Source organism: Schistocerca americana, chromosome 5 (assembly GCF_021461395.2).
Source record: "Schistocerca americana isolate TAMUIC-IGC-003095 chromosome 5, iqSchAmer2.1, whole genome shotgun sequence".
Classification (NCBI taxonomy): Eukaryota; Metazoa; Arthropoda; class Insecta; order Orthoptera; family Acrididae; genus Schistocerca; species Schistocerca americana.
In genome coordinates, this window is record NC_060123.1 from 241,909,650 (window position 1) to 241,927,200 (window position 17,551).

Sequence of the window (17,551 nt, forward strand, 5' to 3'; positions counted from 1 at the left end):
GACAACCTAACATTCCACCTTCCTGGATGGTTGCCTCCATCTCTCTAATGGCTCCATCCACATCTTCGTCCACAGTAAACACACTAACCATCAACAGTACCTGGATTTTGATAGCTGTAACCCCTTCCACACCAAAAAAATTGCACCAAATGATAAATTTTCACAAAACACCAATGAAGGAAAATGGCTAATTATAAACAGTTCTCAGAGTCAGTGACAGAAACCTTACTAACACATTAACACAGAATTTATATAGATGACTACAGCCAAACTATTCACTTAAGTTCATAAAATATTTACATGACTAATTGTCACACTCAGGTCTGCACAAATTAGTGACTTTGACATTCAGATGTTAATTAGATAAGAGCAAACTGGAAGTTTATACTTTGAGATATTAACAAACACAAAACTTGCTAATTGCAGAGACCACCATTTAGTTGTTAACCGTGTGAGTAACTAACACAGATTTCTGGATCTATTGACCATAGTTGGTGTGTATGTAAAGATCAAGTTTAGAAGTGATTGCATCAGAGCAAACCAAGTAGTAATTTGGTTTAACTGTATGTAATAATTATAAAAGTTATAAAGTTAGACGAACTATTTTTTAACATCATATACACAGCCACTGCCTTTACCAAGCTTCATGTAAAAATCAAAGGTTTGCAGAGTAAATGAAGTTTGGAAGGTAGGAGACAAGGTACTGGTGGAAGTCAAACTGTGAGGACAGGTCATGAGTCATGCTTGGGTAGTTCAGTTGGTAGAGCACTTGCCCGTGAAACACAAAGATCTCAAGTTTGAGTCTCGGTCCGGCATGCGGTTTTGAGCTGCCAGGAAGTTTCAAAGGTTCGCAGTTTTCCTAACAATACCAGAGAAGGAAAGCTGCTACTCACCATATAGCGGAGGTGCTGAGTCGCGAAAAGGCACCAACAAAAAGACTCACACAATTAAAGCATTTGGCCATTAAGGCCATTGTCAGCCGTAGACACACACACACACACACACACACACACACACACACACACACACTCTTATGTAAATGCAACTTGCACACACATCTGCAGTCTCAGAGAGCTGAAACCACACTGCGAACAGCAGCACCAGTGCGTGATGGGAGTGGCGACTGGGTAGGGATAAGGAGGAGGCTGTGGCTGGGAGGGGGAGGGATAGTATGGTGGGAGTGGTGGACAGTGAAGTGTTGCAGTTTAAACGGAGGGCAGGAGAGAAGGTGCGGAAGGGGGAGGGGATAAGTAGTGGAAAGGAGAGAAATAAAAGAAATTAAAAGACTGGGTGTGGCGGTGAAATGATGGCTGTGTAGTGCTGGAATGGGAACAGGGAGGAGACTGGATGGGTGAGGACAGTGACTAATGAAGGTTGAGACCAGGAGGGTTACGGGAACATAGGATGTATTGCCACCACTCCCACCATACTATCCCTCCCCCTCCACACCACAGCCTCCTCCTTACCCCCGCCCGGTCGCCACTCCTATCATACACTGGTGCTACTGTTCGCAGTGTGGTTTCAGCTCTCTGAGACTGCAGAGGTGTGTGCAAGTTGCGTTTACGTGAGTCTGTGTGTGTGCGCGCGTGTGTGTATGTGTGTCTACTGCTGACAAAGGCCTTAATGGCCGAAAGCTTTAATTGTGTGAATCTTTTTGTTGTGCCTGTTGCAACTCAGCATCTCCGCTATGTGGTGAATATCAACTTTCCTTCTCTGGTATTGTTACATTCCATCCTGGATTTTCCATTGTTTGATTGCAGTTTCCTAACTTACTTAATTTCTTAATTAAAACATTATGCTAACCAAAGCTATTTTCTAGTTTCAAGAAAGCGAGACAACAACATTATAAAACCAGTTCTTAAAATTTAAAATGTTTAAAGATCCAGTTAATGAAAGTATTTTCTGGATGGTGGAAACTTTAATTGTAAACAATTTTTTAGTTAATGACTTTTCAAGAAGAGTAAACTGTTTACTAGAAAAAGAGAAATAAGAAATTTTGAATGAGCTATATTGCTTTGGAGATAAACAGTCATTAGCTCACAACACTTTTACAATCGCATGGCAAGTAAACATTGTAAATTACACATTTCTCCTAAAAGAAAAGTTTTTTGAAAAACTATCTATGGGTTTTGAATTGGCGTAACTTAGATAGACTACTAATAATAACCGAGCGAGGTGGCGCAGTGGTTAGACACTGGACTCGCATTCGGAAGGACGACGGTTCAATCCCGGGTCCGGCCATCCTGATTTAGGTTTTCCGTGATTTCCCTAAATCACTCCAGGCAAATGCCGGGATGGTTCCTCTGAAAGGGCACGGCTGACTTCCTTCCCCATCCTTCTCTAATCTGATGAGACCGATGACCACGCTGTCTGGTCTCCTTCCCCAAACCAACCAACCAACCAACTAATAATAATGTTGAATGAAGTATTGACTAGATAAGAATTTCGATATTTTAGGCAGATATGGTACAGTTACTACCACTAGGATCGTCATCTTCTTAACCCTATTCTTTCTTGACTTAGCTAGCACTGTAAGATTGCTTTTTAACTAGTTGAGCTGCATGAGTACCATGATCTTGAAGGAACTGAAACTATTGGAGATCCAAAGTGCTAAAGATGTGAAGCATATTTCACTAATATTTTCAGATCTCATTGGACTCACTCCTTGGTCTTCATTTCTGTCTTACTAATCATGAACTTCAATTCATAGAGAACTTTTTATTTTTATGTTTTGTTGCTGCTGTTATGAGCAGTTTCTTTATCTTCTTATTTTCTGAGCAAAATTCTCATTTCACATTCAAACTTGTGCAGAAACAAACATTGAGCAGTGGCTAATATGTTTACTTCATGATATCTGATCTGCTGATCTAGAAGTAAAGCACATGCCTGGAAAACCAAGAGGTCACAGGATCAAATCCCAGTCGGGCTTTTAATCTAGCCTTCCATCTCTGGAATGACACATGGTTCAGATTCTAAGTTAAATTATAGGTCCACTTTCCCCAACTGGATAACTGGGGTAGCTTAAGGACACAAAAATCACCAAACTGACATCCAATTGAAAGACTTTCACTTGGTCACTGAAATGAAATTATTATTATGAATTTTTATGATAGTGTAAGTTTCATGTTCTGATTACCAGTTTGATGAATTAAGCACAGCTGTTATGAACATCTTTCAGTAAACAATGACATAACCATAAATTATACAGACAGGGATTGAAAGCAAAGAGCTCAGAGTTTTGTTTATTTCACCATCACGTATAACATTCCCTTTTTAGCACTCTTTTCTGATGTCATGCCTTTATAACATATTTGAATTGTCATTTAACATGTCTAAATCATATGTACAGGAATACAAAGGTTTATTAGCACCATCTGAAGTTGTACTTTTTTTCTCCTGGAGGTTGAATGGTAGCCAGAAAGACAGTGGTGAAGAGTAAACGTAACAACAGTTGAAACAGGTACTAACAAAAAGAAAAACTGCAGTTTAAAAAGAAAGAAAAGTAATTTGGATCAGAAAGAACATTCAGTCAGTATCTTCCATTAAAACATGACAAGCCTCATAAATAAAAAAGATGAATGTTCAGATTCCATATAGAAAAATGGTAGGACAAGTAGGATGTTAGCAGGTGTGTAATCTGTACCACGACATCATTTTGAAACCACTGAACCCAAACAGACACATCAAAGAATGTAAAGCTAATACTTCATTATTGCTCTAACAGTTAGTTCATTTTAAAGATGGTTTTTATGAATAATTCCACATAGCAACTCATCATAAGTATATACATATATATACAGACAATAATATAAAAGTTATATAACACCTCTTTTTCACAGTCTGTACGGAGCACTCATTGATGACATCTTGACTCCAGTTGCATAAAGTTTTATGTATTTGTATATACAGGGTTAGTCAGGAGGAAGGTACATGCTTTGAGGGGTAATAGTATTGGTGATACTGAACAAAAACTTCAAGTGAACATATGCCCTTCTTTTTAACTGTATCCAACATACAGGTGCTTGAAAGTCGCGTTAGTCACATGCCCTTCACCATCACTCACATTGGGTACAACCAAAGAGACAATAAGTTATGTAGTTTTGTCTTTACTGGCCATTTCAGCATGATGGAGATCCTGCACATCGTGTACAACATGTCACCGAAACATATCCTGTGTGATCGATCGGTCACCATGGAGTCATTTCCTGACCACTGAGGTCACCCAATCTTACTCCATCAGAGTAGTATTTGTGGTATTGGGTTCAGAACAAAATCTATAAGTACAGAATGGACACAAAGGATGATAATCTCACTTGTATTTTAACGTGCATGTGCTTAATTAAAGGACCATGTGAATCAGATCAGATCAGCAACACTGCAGATTTCGACAAGAGCTGCCTGCAAAATGCATCGCAGCTGATAGTCGACTTTTTGAACATCTTTTGAGAGGATACACACAATTAAAAAGAAAATGTTAGCACACAATGTTTCATTAGTATCAGCTGCATTTATCCTGTTTCCCACTGTTTCCATTACATTCCTTGGAAACTGAAGTCAGCAGTACATTTGCTCATATGACGTTTTTCATTCAAAATCACTAAAACCCCTCAAAGCACACACCTTTCCTCCAGACACACCCTGTATAATGTGTATTCAAAAAGAAATGAGCTGAAGGCTGTAAGGCAAAAGTAACTCAAAGTATCGTGATCTCATTACCTGCAGAAGAAGGTGCAGTTCCTATACAATCACTGAGGTCCCAAATGCACCACTTGAGGGACACGGGTGTGAGCCATGTGGCAACAGAGCAAGCAAATGTATACCTCGATCATCCACTGTGCTCAGTTATGCAGAAGACAGTGAAATGAAGGCTTCAAAAGAAATCACTCGTGATGCTATTGTCCAGCAGGTGGATGCCCTCACTATGCAAGACTGACAAGCTGCAATACAAAATAATGCTACAGAGATCAGTGTTGGAAGTGTTCATGCCGTCATTTAGGACAGAATGAAATTTTGCAAAATGTGCACCCAGTGATCACCTCATAGTCTTCAACCAGCACAGGAAGCACTATCTGCACTATCTCTTGAACATGTGCAGCTGTAAGCCAAGAAAGGGAATGATTTCCTGTCATGGATGGTCACTGAATATAAGACATTGTATCATCACTTTGCACTTGAGCCAAAATGACATAATCTCCAGTAGAAGTGTGCAGGGTTGCCACCACCCAAAGAATCAGGTGATCCACTCAAATGTGGGGAGGATTACGTCTGAGTTATTCTGTGACCAAAAGGATCCCCTTCTTATTGACTTGTTGCAACAATGGAAAACAGTGAATGTGTAGCAATATTCACTAAACTTGACCATTCTCAATGCAATCAAATCAAAATGATCAGGGCAGTTCATCTGAAGGTTTATTCTGCTCCATAAAAGTGCAAGGCCCCTTACAGCAAACGCAGAAAAGGAGCTCTTGCAGACATTCAAAAAGGAGGTCCTCAGTCACCTTCCATAAGTCTTGACTTGTCTCCCTTTAATTTTGCCACTTTGGTGAACTAAAGTAGGTTCTTAGAGGCAAAAAATACATCTCGGATGAGGATGTCAAGCAGTACAGTCTGAACTGGTGTGCAGTACAGTCAGATTGGTAATGATAGTTGCAAATGTTCTATATCCAAGATGAGGCGCATGTTCGACCGAATAATAATTAGTGTTTTGTTGAAAAATAACAGTAAAGCTGGAAACATCCAAGCTGGTGATACTGATACTTTACTGGTCACCAGCATGGTGCAACTTACATTTCATCTCACAACTGGAGGGAATATTAAGTCAGGTTTTATGGACAGAACTATATTTTTAAATTTTTTTAAATGTAGACTTTCCGTCAGGTAGTACTGACCAAGGACATTTGCAAATGCTCATTTCAGCTTAGAAATATGTTCCACAGGTAAGTTCCAAGTAAGGATTTAAATGTAAAATTGATACTCTCTGTCAGAGATGGTCAAATGTTGGCATGAAACAATTTGGTTCATGTTGTAAAAGAGGAATACCTCACAAAAGGATTAACCAGAGCATTTCACTGGCTGAACCTCAGTCAGTACTGAACATATACATACATCACAAAAATGGTGCACAATAGGGTTACTCATTTATAAGCAATTAAAGGTATCTTTTTACATACAGTGTTTTTCTCTATCATTGGTTTCATTCCAAATGAAACACATTCACTTTGTCCCATTACAGTACCTGTACCAAACATTTCCAGTTGAAAAGATTACACGGTGGTATATAGGTTGTTAACTTATAGGTGGGAAACTTCTGGAAAATAGACAGCACTAAAAAACAAGCAAATAAGTGAATACATACATGTGGTCAATTTTTTTGTTTTCCTAGTTACAGACACTTTTTTGTTGTTAAATGTTTTCGTTATTTCTGTCTTTTTATTTTCAAGTTTCCAGTTTGGTTCCACTTTTTTTTTCAGTGTTGTCTTCTGTTGGGTATACTAAATACTCAAAATGTCTACCATTAGCTCTAACACAAGCATCTAAAATGCCACATCATGGATTCTCTTACTCACTCCAGTATTCAAGATGTCTGCAAACCCTCTCTGAATGTGCTGGTGAAGAATATCAACATTTGCAATAGGTCTTGAATGTTCCAAAAATAAAAACTCAATTAATTGAGATCAGGAGATCACGCTGCCCCACAATCTACGCATTTATTTTGGAAACACTGTTTTAAAAGTGTATTTCCTTGCAGAGCGAACTTAGTTGGTGCCCTATCATGCATGAACCACATGATCTGACATAAGTGCACTGGTATGTTGTCCAACAAAACATTTAAATATTCCATTAAATATTTGCTTTACGTCGCTCCAGTCAGTGTTCCACAGAAAATGAAAGGCCCATTTAATCTGTCTCCAATTATGTCAACTTATACATTAATGCTAAACTGTTTTTGATGTCTTGTTTCCAAAACTAGAGAAGGATTCTCATACACTCATACATGTAGTGACCACAATGAGCAGTGTAGCACAATGCAGTGCAGTGCAGTTTGGTTCACAAATACATCACCTGTGTGTCACACCGCAAGTATTTTTATTTTGCGTGAATAAACTGATTCCACACCGGCCGCCAGGAGTGCTGTGTTGTGTCTGTTAGTCCGTGCCATTTATTCTTTATATATAGTTTTTCCATGTTCTTGTTTTCTCAATGTTAATTCTTAAGTACCATTTTTATACTTAGTTCTTTAGAAACCAGTCAACAAGTCACTTATTTGTTTTCATGCAAGTCTTGCCTTGACGGTCACTGTGTCTAAAAGATGTCCTGTATTAATTGCCGAGTGGACGAATAAAGATCTTGCCATCTCAGCACTAGAGATATCATGTGTTATTTATCACAAACTAGCAGGCTGACCGGTCAGACGGGCCAGAATCTAGCTCTATGGCCAAATTCATAAGTGTTGTGAAAATTCTGCACTTCTTTCCTAGTAAACTCTGCTTCTTCAGTGAATAGCATGTTAGACAGAGTGTGTTGGTCCTGAGCATGTATCCCCAGTAACTAAGTACAAAAAGCTTTTTGTGGTTGAAAATCTATTTCAGTAAGACCTTGCACTCTCTGTAGATGGTATGGGTAAAGAAGTTGCTCTCTTAACAGTTTCCACACTGTTGCATGACTCACATTCTCTCTGCCTTTTCTCTGATACTGATACCATTGTTGTCCTCACTATGATGAAATAGCAGATCTTCTCCATCAGGTATTCTAACACTACTTGGTCTCCCAAAAATAATGACCCTTTCTCAAAAGAGTCTGTTTTCACAAGACATTCTTGTATTCTTTCAAAGGTCTTATTGTTCAGTAAATGCCTATTAGGAAATCTTTCAGCTTACAAATATCTAGTTTCAGGTGTAATGCAATTTGCAAATCCATACACCAGGTACATACCTGCCATGCACTGATTATAATACATTTTAGCCAGAAATGTACAGAACACTCTAGTCAAATAAGAATATGGCCAAGCAGACATCATGCCCATGACTGGAAGTCAGGCACAACACATCACTCTCCAGCTGAGATCACTAATGTACACTTTTTTGGTGGCATTCCTCTTGGAAATAGCTGATTCGATTCCTGGTGGGGGAAGAATGTTCAGCACACACTACATACTAGTCCAGTAAAAACTGTGGAGTAGGTTTCCATTATTGACTATGTTCTCAATACTAAAATTATTTGTTTACTTACTAGTACCATGGCAACTATGACAAACAAATGAGGGCTTTAACTTAACATTTCCCAAAACAGAGACAGAAATGAAGCAAACAAATAACAACAAAAAAATGTCTTTAACTACAAAAATTAAAGAAAAAAGTGATCATTTGTATACCTGAAATTTTTCATTCCTTTTTAAATCCTCTATCCATTTGCCAAAGGTTTCCCACGTATTACTTAGCACCCTGTACATAATCATGGGAAAGGCAGCTGCTAAATAGGTATTTATCATTCATTTATTCATTGTATACCATAGTTTCCAACAAGGAGAACTTTTAAACTTATAGAATGAGCCAGGATATACATTAACAGAAGAAAAACAGAAAGAATATTTCCCCCTGAGCATCAGAATGTACGTTGTTCTGACAGTTTCTAACACTTTAAAACTGTGTGCTGAACTGGTACTCAAACCTGGAATGTAGTTTATCAAGATCAAGGACTTTCTTCCTGGAGTGTTTGTCCTGCAAAGTATGCAGGAGAGCTTTTGTGAAGTTTGGAAAATAAGAGAGAGGTTATAAGTCATGCCTTGACAGTTCAGTCAGTAAGAGCACTGGCTGCAAAACTCAAGGTGTAGCATATAGTTTAAATCTTCTAGAAAGTTTCAAATGACAAGCAATTCATAAAAACTTAATCTGTATGGGAAATCCCCTCCTCTGAAAAAACTAATGCATCCTCATTTGTTTTATATACCTGCTGTTCATCTTCTATAGGTAACTTAGAATTTACTAGATTACATTGGTATTCTTCAAAGAAATTAATTGCCTACAACTGTAACAACAGAAATCTGTTTACAACAAACTACTATTACTCACCACCCTGCCTTACAATGATCACTGATACTTGAAACATGTAGCTAACAGGTGTTTCAATCTTTTATTCTGGATAATCAGATAATTTTTAGGAGTGGCTCATAAGACATACTTGCTTTCAAACTGGTAATGATTCCCAAGTTTTTGCTTTATGTTAGTTGATAGCTTGTGAATCCCTTTGCACCAGAGTATGTAACTCGCTAGAGAAGAGGGAAAAGCCCCTGCATGTTAACTCCCCATTCTGAGGTTAGGTTCATGCCTGTGAGACAGTCCGTCAATAAGACCCTCTTCTTTCTATTATGAAAGAAAGGCTCAGTCCATGCAATACAAGTGCCTTACTGTCATATCATTATTTTTTTCGTTTCAAATTTTGTGATTCACACAAGCAAAGGTTTCTGTAATGTTACAGAATATACCAACAGGATAACTGCTCTTGTTTACTAGGTGTACCGGTATGAAATGAGCATTAAGATACAAATGTGTCAATAGGGAACATTTGTTGTGAACGAGCCTTAATTTTTTTTGTTTGGTTGGTATGACATCTGTCAAAGATATTTAGTCATGGAACAAACAACATCATATGTTTTTATCGTGTTAACAATGTCGAATTTTGTACCAGAAAGTGATGATTTGCGGAAAGCATTAATTTTTTGTTTTCATTTGAAAAAAAAGTGCTGCAGAGTCACATCAAATGCTTGTTGAGGCATATGGTGGTCATGCTCTATCAGAAGCAACATGCAAAAGATGGTTTCAACAGTTCAGAAATAATGATTTTGATGTAAGAAATGAAGATCGTGGCAGACCACCAAAAAAGTTCAAAGACGCCGAATTGAAAGCAATATTGGATGAAGATGATACTTTGAGTCAGAAGCAAATGGCAGCAATGCTAAATGTTGCACAACAAACTATTTCTGACCGTTTGAAAGCTATGGGAAAGATCCAAAAGTGTGGAAAATGGGTGCAACATGAATTGAATGAAAGACAAATGGAAAACTGAAAAACCATTTGTCAAATTTTGCTTCAAAGACATTAAAGAAAATCAGTTTTGTATCAAATTGTTACTGGCGATGAAAAATTGATTTATTTTAAGAATCCTAAATGGGAAAAATCATGGGTTTATCTGGGACAACCGTCAACATCAACTGCAAAACCAGATCGATTCAGCATGAAGACAATGCTCTGTGTTTGGTGGGATCAGAGAGGTGTGGTGTATCATGAGCTTCTAAAACCCAGTGAAACTGTGAATACTAATAGCTACAGACAACAAATGATCAATTCGAACTATGCATTGATCGGAAAAAGACCAGAATGGGCCAGAAGACATGGCAAAGTAATTTTTTTACACGACAACGCACCTGCACACAAAGCAAAACTGGTTCAGGATACAATCAAAACACTTGGCTGGGAGTGTTACCCCATCCACCGTATTTACCAGATTTGGCCCCTTCCGACTACCATTTGTTTTCATCAATGGGACACGTATTGGCTGAGGAACGCTTCGATTCCTACGAAGAAGTCAACAATTGGGTGTCTGATTGGTTTACTTCAAAAGACGAACATTTCTATTGGCGTGGTGTCCACAAATTGCCAGAAGGGTGGTTAAAATGTATAGAAAGCAATGGTCAGTACTTTGAATAAAATGTTTTTACGTTTCAATTCAAAATTAGTGTTTCATTTTCACAACAAAAAAAAACGCTCATTTCATACCGGTACACTTGGTAGTTGTACCAGAACTTCATTTGTGAGGTCCTGTATGGATTTCCCTTTGGAGGATCTTTTATGAAAGTGAAACTGAGAGGCATTTAACAAATTCTGTTCAGTTATGTGAATTAGTACACTATCATGCCCACTTGTTCAAAATATTTTGAAAAGGCTGGAAGGATGAAATATGTTTGTAATTAGATGTAGTTTTCTCGACTCCAGTTTTAAAGATAACTTTTACAATGGCACATTTAACTGAGTAGATATTCTTTGAGCTGATGACTGATTACAGAGCATAAGTAAGTTGCAACACCTTTTTAGAAACAACATCATAACTAACAGAAGTACTACTAGACCCAATTAATTTGATAATTTCATTGAGGGTGGGTGTTGCATTTTTCAAACTAATGTCTGTTGGTGGAGCATACAGTGTCTGTTGAAATAAATCTAATGCATCAGTTTGGTTGTTTAGTAGTGGAAAATCCTAAGGAACTGCAACCCATCCATGAAGGAGATCACTCACAAAAGTCTCATTTGACCAAGCCTTGAGTACTTTTTTACTGCTGGAACTCTTTCCAAGCTGTATTATCAGCAAAGCTGTAAAAAAATCAAAAAATATTTGCACCATTTGTTTATTTAGTCAGCATGATAGCATCACAGAAATATACAATAAACTACTACAGGAGGCACTACCCAAAATGTGGCAAATCTTTACTCTCAAAATTCTCAGAGCCCACATAATAGCCATGAAACACATTAGTTCCTCCAACTTATTCCTCTCTTCTTGACAATGAAAATAAAATTAAATAAATTCTGCCATGTACACAGACGGATACAGAAAAACCTTTCTACCCACATATCGCCCCCAAATGGAACATGAAGGAACAAATACGATTCTAGTATACCATGTGCCACTCCACCACAACACTTACGGTGGTTTCTGGAGTGCAGATGTAGATGGTTGGCTTCTGTACATCTTTCATAACTGAAATTATTTTGGATGAATCAGGTCTCTCATAAAATGTTAACAGGAACAAAGTAAGCCATAAAACCCAGTCACTTATGTATTGTACATGAAGAAACACACGTCATTCTGGTATACCATGTGCCACTCCACCACAACCCTTATGGTGGTTTTTGGAGTGCAAATGTAAATGATAGGCACTAGTACGCCTTTCTTAACTAACATTATTTTGGATGCATCAGGTCTCTCATAAAGTGTCAACAAGAACAAAGCAAGCCATAACACCTAGTTACTTACATATTGTGGACAACATCAATATCTTTACCTTTTAGTAAAGATATGTCTTAACCAGGAAGTTATATTCTCTCACATGGTCACTTATATATTACAGCCTTTTAGTAAAGATATGTCTTAAGCAGGAAGTTGTATTCTCTCTGGTGGAACTCTTCATAACCATTACGCCTAAAAATTTTTCCTGATCCAATTAATTCCAAACTTCCTCTATTACTGTTTACTGTTGGATGGTTTTCCTATATCATTCTTAATTCTCAGGCATGCTGGAGTTTATTCTAATAGATTACGATAGTATTTCCCTCAATTCATCTCTAGCTACAAAGAATATATTTCTGTTTGCCCTACAGAAGAGGTGCTGAGTTGCAGACATGAATAATGAAAAGACTGCTAACATTTAAGCTTTTGGATAAAAAAGCCTTCCTTCTGAAAGAGGGCGCACATGCTAACATACACACGCTGGGGTTCCAGCAGCTTTTCATTGTGCCTGTCTACAATTCAGCACCACCTTTATGTGGCAAATAGCAATCTGTCTTTTCATACTGTTTTGAGGATGTATTTCTATGCTATTATTGGCAAGAAACTTTCACTTTATTATTATTATTATAGTTATTATTGGTTCCATTTTTCTGCTTTAATTACAACTGACACAGAGGGTGTACTTACAACCATTAAAACACAAGTAAATGAAGCAGGGTTGACAGTTAAATTTAAAAACACATTCGATCTTGAATTTTCTTCATCACTGCAAGGAAAAAGTAACTAGTAATGTAGAGTAAGGAAAACCTACTCCATCCCATGACAGGTAGCAACACAATCTATGTAGACTGAATAGGAAGTAAAACTGGACTAAAAGAGTAGAGTAGATTCAGTGAAGCAAACAAAGATATAGAGGAAGAGGGACAACATGTAAATAGAAAACTGAAGGAAAGGAGGCATTTGCTGTATGAAACATAGTTTTCCAATTCCTGAACACAGGATACTTTTTTGTTAGTTAAATGAAATTTTCTATCAGTTTGTATTAATATGTGTGTCTACTGCCACCTGAAGAGCAGAGTTTTTCAAAATTAAAGTTACTGGTTCCCCACTTATGTTTAAATTTATATGAACCGTTATCACTATGAAATGTAGTAAAATCAATTTTTTTTTATATTTCAGCATTACTTTTTATTGAGTGCAACACTTCAGACTTGCTATACTGATAATTTTTAAAGATAAAAAACAAATAAAGCTACATTACATGTGATACCGTATGAATTATCTCTCATATAAACTCTTTTTTTTTTCAGACTGAACAAGATTGGAAAAAACCCCAATCTTGTCTCTCACAGAGAAGAAGATATGGGCAGTGAAAGCAAAACCATCAATGCTGTTGTGAATGCTCTAGCAGAACAAGCAGAACACGTAAATACCTCAGAAGAATCCGTTGAACATGGTTCGAGTGACAAAAGCATACATGAGTTGGGACGTAACTTGCACGAGTTAGGAAAAACTTTACATAGACTAAATCTTCCTCGTCCCAAATCTGAAAATAGTTTTGCTGCATCACAAGAGTTGCCGATGAGTCGCCCAGCGTTCCACAAGTCTGATACCTTCCAAAAGGATACTGCCTTCCAGTGACAAGTGCGCGTTGCTGATAGTCCGTTTTTCTGCCAGGTTCTCTGGCTCATAAACAATAGTAAAACTGAGATGCTTAATTATCTTTTTCATTATTTTTTGTTTTCATTTAGACAGAAATAGTGCTCTATTCTTATTGACTTTCAGAGACTGCACTGCAAAGCTGTAATTCAGATTGAATTGTACATCATTTTCTGGTGCTCGGACAGTGATTTAACCAGATTTTTTCCATCACAATGATTTTGCCAATAGTAACTGTGAAAGACATATGTTCAGGTGAAAGCTAGAAATTGTGCAATATTAGAAGATACAAAATAATATAGCTTTAACTTAGGGTGCTCAATAAAGTTAATAGGGAGCTGCGTTTTTACACCCAACCTGTTTTACAGTACATGTGGTGTAATAGAATATTTTACTAGGTTATATTCATAGAAAAGTAAAACTAGGCCTAAATGTAAAGAGAATATATACACAAAAATATATATTTATCCTTAATGGCAGGACCATTATTAGGAATAGATACAGAGTTCTTGTTGAGATGGTTCTATATTTGTTCATAGATATTTTCAAACAGGCAAATGTTTATTAAAAAAATGAAAGTGGCTTTTTTAAATAAAAGAATCCACTATATATTAAGATCCATTTGGGATGAAAATGTTTATAACATAATAATTTAATCTCAATTTATTTTGAAGTTTATTTCATTACTTTAATATTATATCATTTTCAGTGAAATTGTGGCACCTGGTATGCAACACATACTTCCTTTTTGTTTACTCTGTGAACAGTTATGGTAGGCAGCAACATGAATATTAGATGTGGAAACTGACTGCTCAGTCTGAATTTACTTGAAAATTTTCTGCCATGGAAAACTTGGAACACATGCTAGCTTTCATGTTTTTTATATTACAGCCATTTTTATAATACTCAGAACTGCTTCTGTAAATAATATATCCATTACCTTGAAACAAATAGTGAGAAAATCAAATCCTTTAAATTACTGGCATAAAGCTAGGCAGATTTAAAGCAATAAATGAATTCTCAATCACAAGCAGGTGGACTCCTACCAGATATTGTTTTTAAAAAAAGAAGAAAAGAAAGTAGACACTACAAATATGTATGTGAACACCATGTGTAAATAACAAAGAATGTTTTGTAGAAGAAAAGAAGTTTGACAGTTTCTTGAAGTGTGTAAGGTACAATATTGTCTTAAGCCTTAAAAATAAAATAAAAAAATGTGATCTAGAGAATACAGATATATTTAAAAGAATATTGTCAATGACACTACATTCACAGTCAACACATTAGCAGTAAATCATCACAGCAACTGATCCTGTCAAAGGAAAATGTGGAAGAAGTACATTGATTTTTTTGTAACTAAAATATTTATTTCGCAAAAAAAAAGTCTTCATGTTAACTTGCAATTTTAGATTGTATAACTGTTTTCATGATACTTATTCAATGTAGTGTCTATGCTATTTTATCTTATTTCTTTTTAATTCTGTGGCAAAGAATTTGCAGCATTTCATTAAGAAAAACACAGTCTAAAATACAGCAGCTAGTAATACTAGTTTCAACTAGTTGTTGTTATAGCAAAATTCTTTGCTCTTTAAGTGTACTTAGTCACTTTTGTTTTCTGACACATTTACTGTATTATTTATTGAAAGACTGCTTCCTGTTATCAGAACAGCATTTCTTAAAATCAACTAGCACATAAGTAATTTAATAGAGAGGTGTGTAAAGAATATGTGTACAATGCGTGTAAAAGATGTGAAAGTGTTTGCTAGTAAGTCTCATGAAATATGTCGTTGGAATAGGTGAAAATAAGTTGCCGATATTTTTTACCAAAAGTGCTCATTGTTGTTAAATAGAACTGAAGAAGATTGTTTATGTAGTTTTAAAAGTGCCGATCGTATGCAGTGAAAGTAATGCTGATACTCTAAACTAAATGTAGCTGGACTCTGATGCTACTCTGTTGCTACATTATTTCTCCAAGGATACTGAAAGCAATTTTATGGTATTGTTAAGATGTTTATAAACAAAAAACTCTATTTTAAAAATCAAGACAAGTTGTAATACAATTGTCATACAAACCCATTATCTTTTATCATTTGTTATGAAACCTGTGTAAATTTAAAAAGTGTGACTTTCCGTTCACAGCATTGCTGTTAAACAAACTCAAGTGAAAAAAAAAGGAAAAATCCTCAGTCTTTGAAAAAAATTAAGTGACTCAGAAACTTAAGTTTAAAATGAACACTGATGAGTTCATGCAATAAAGGAAGGAGTATCATTCAACACTAAATATGTGATAGAACTAATCTTCATCCTTTCCTACAAATCACCTGTTACATATTGCACCTGTTTTGAGTTAAATGTATTTGCTCAGTAATTGAAAAAAAAAAAAAGAAAAAACATTCATACACCCGAGTTTATTGGTTGGACCATTAGAGGCACAATTTTATTCTTAATATATTGAAGACAACGTACATAAATTCAATTTGAATATTTTGTAACCTCTCACACACTTTTGTTGTTATTCTTTGCTAATGTAGTAGTGTGAAATTACTCATTTATTCCTTATTATAAAACCTTGTTGTCATACTTATAAAAATAGTGAGAGTTTGCGAACTATCTTTTCATTTTGATAAGTGAGATAGAAGGCGCTGCAACAATGTAATCACTGAAGGGGGTGAGAAAGAAGATTACAGTTTTGCATCCCAAGCCAACAACAAGATTAAGCTAGAGCATGAATTCAGATTGGATGAAGAAGGGATAGGAAATCAACCGTCTTTTTAAAGGACTCATCCTGACATTTGCCTGAAGTGAATTAGGGAAACTCGAATTCTCCAGCAACTTAAGCAGTAATATCATTCAGTTCAGTTCACCATTTGTGCTGGCACGCATGTAGGATAAGTAGGGACCCTGCACTCAGTGTCTATTAAGATTATTTGCACTTAAATGCTTTGCCCCTCTTTTGAAATTAAAATATTGTCATTCATATATTTTGAGTTCCAAAACTCCCACTCCCATCACCTACCATGCATACACAGACTATTAACTGCCGAAGCAATTCTGTGTACTGTACACCCTCCCATGTGATGAATTTTAATGATTAGTGAAGCCCATAACATCTACAACATGCTGTTGCTATTGCTTTACATTTGTGTTCTTTGTGCATGTTCGAAGGGTGTCAGTCTCTTATAATTTTGTTTTCTACTACTACTACTGCTACAGAAATTTGTTTAAGCTATATGCACCGTAGTAGTATGTTTTGGTGCAGATGCCTGGATGCTAGTGCAACCACTTAACATTTCCTAACAGCAGAATGAACAACAGTTCAGTTGCAGAAGTATGGGGAAAAGATAATTAATTTTTTAGTACTATGCTGGTGTTTCTCCAGTTTGATCCAGGAAAGAAAACAAAGCCAGGAAAATTATTATCTATTTAATTATGATTGACTCCAGACTTTGAGCTCATATTCTGGTTACACCACATGACAAAAATCAATGTATTGTGCCTTGCCAGAATCATGGAAATGTCTACTTTTATTTGGTGTATTAACATTACATTTTAGTTGTAAAGGGGGTCAACATGCAAGGTAATATTCAAGAGAAAGCATGTTTTTTTAGCAATCTGTAATTGAGTGTCTTTTCTTGCCCAGTTTAAAGATACAATCTTCTTCTATTTGCCGGCAGATTTTCATTATTTTCTAATTACTTGTTTCATTGCTATAATGTCAAAAACAAGACGCTGTGGTTGAGCTTCCTGGTGTAGCTATTGTGATGAAGAAAGCCCTGATATAAAGCTTGAACTTGTGTTAATTGTGTAATTAGTAATGAATACTCCATGTTTTTGTCAGTTAAGAGTTTGTAAAGCAGCCGTTTTAATAGCTCGAATCTGTGGGAGCATGTTG

The 17,551-nt window shown here is 36.3% G+C and overlaps 1 protein-coding gene across 2 annotated transcripts in view; it reads left to right on the plus strand.

The window, feature by feature from the left end:
- Window positions 1-15,735, plus strand: part of LOC124615460 (potassium/sodium hyperpolarization-activated cyclic nucleotide-gated channel 2-like) — a 287,867-nt gene extending 272,132 nt beyond the window's left edge. For both annotated transcript variants that reach the window (XM_047143365.1, XM_047143366.1), the window contains one exon: window positions 13,311-15,735. In XM_047143365.1, coding sequence (XP_046999321.1) covers window positions 13,311-13,641 — 331 coding nt within the window. In that variant the 3' untranslated portion in view covers window positions 13,642-15,735. The remainder of the gene's footprint in view (window positions 1-13,310) is intronic.
- The last annotated feature ends 1,816 nt before the right edge of the window (window positions 15,736-17,551 follow it).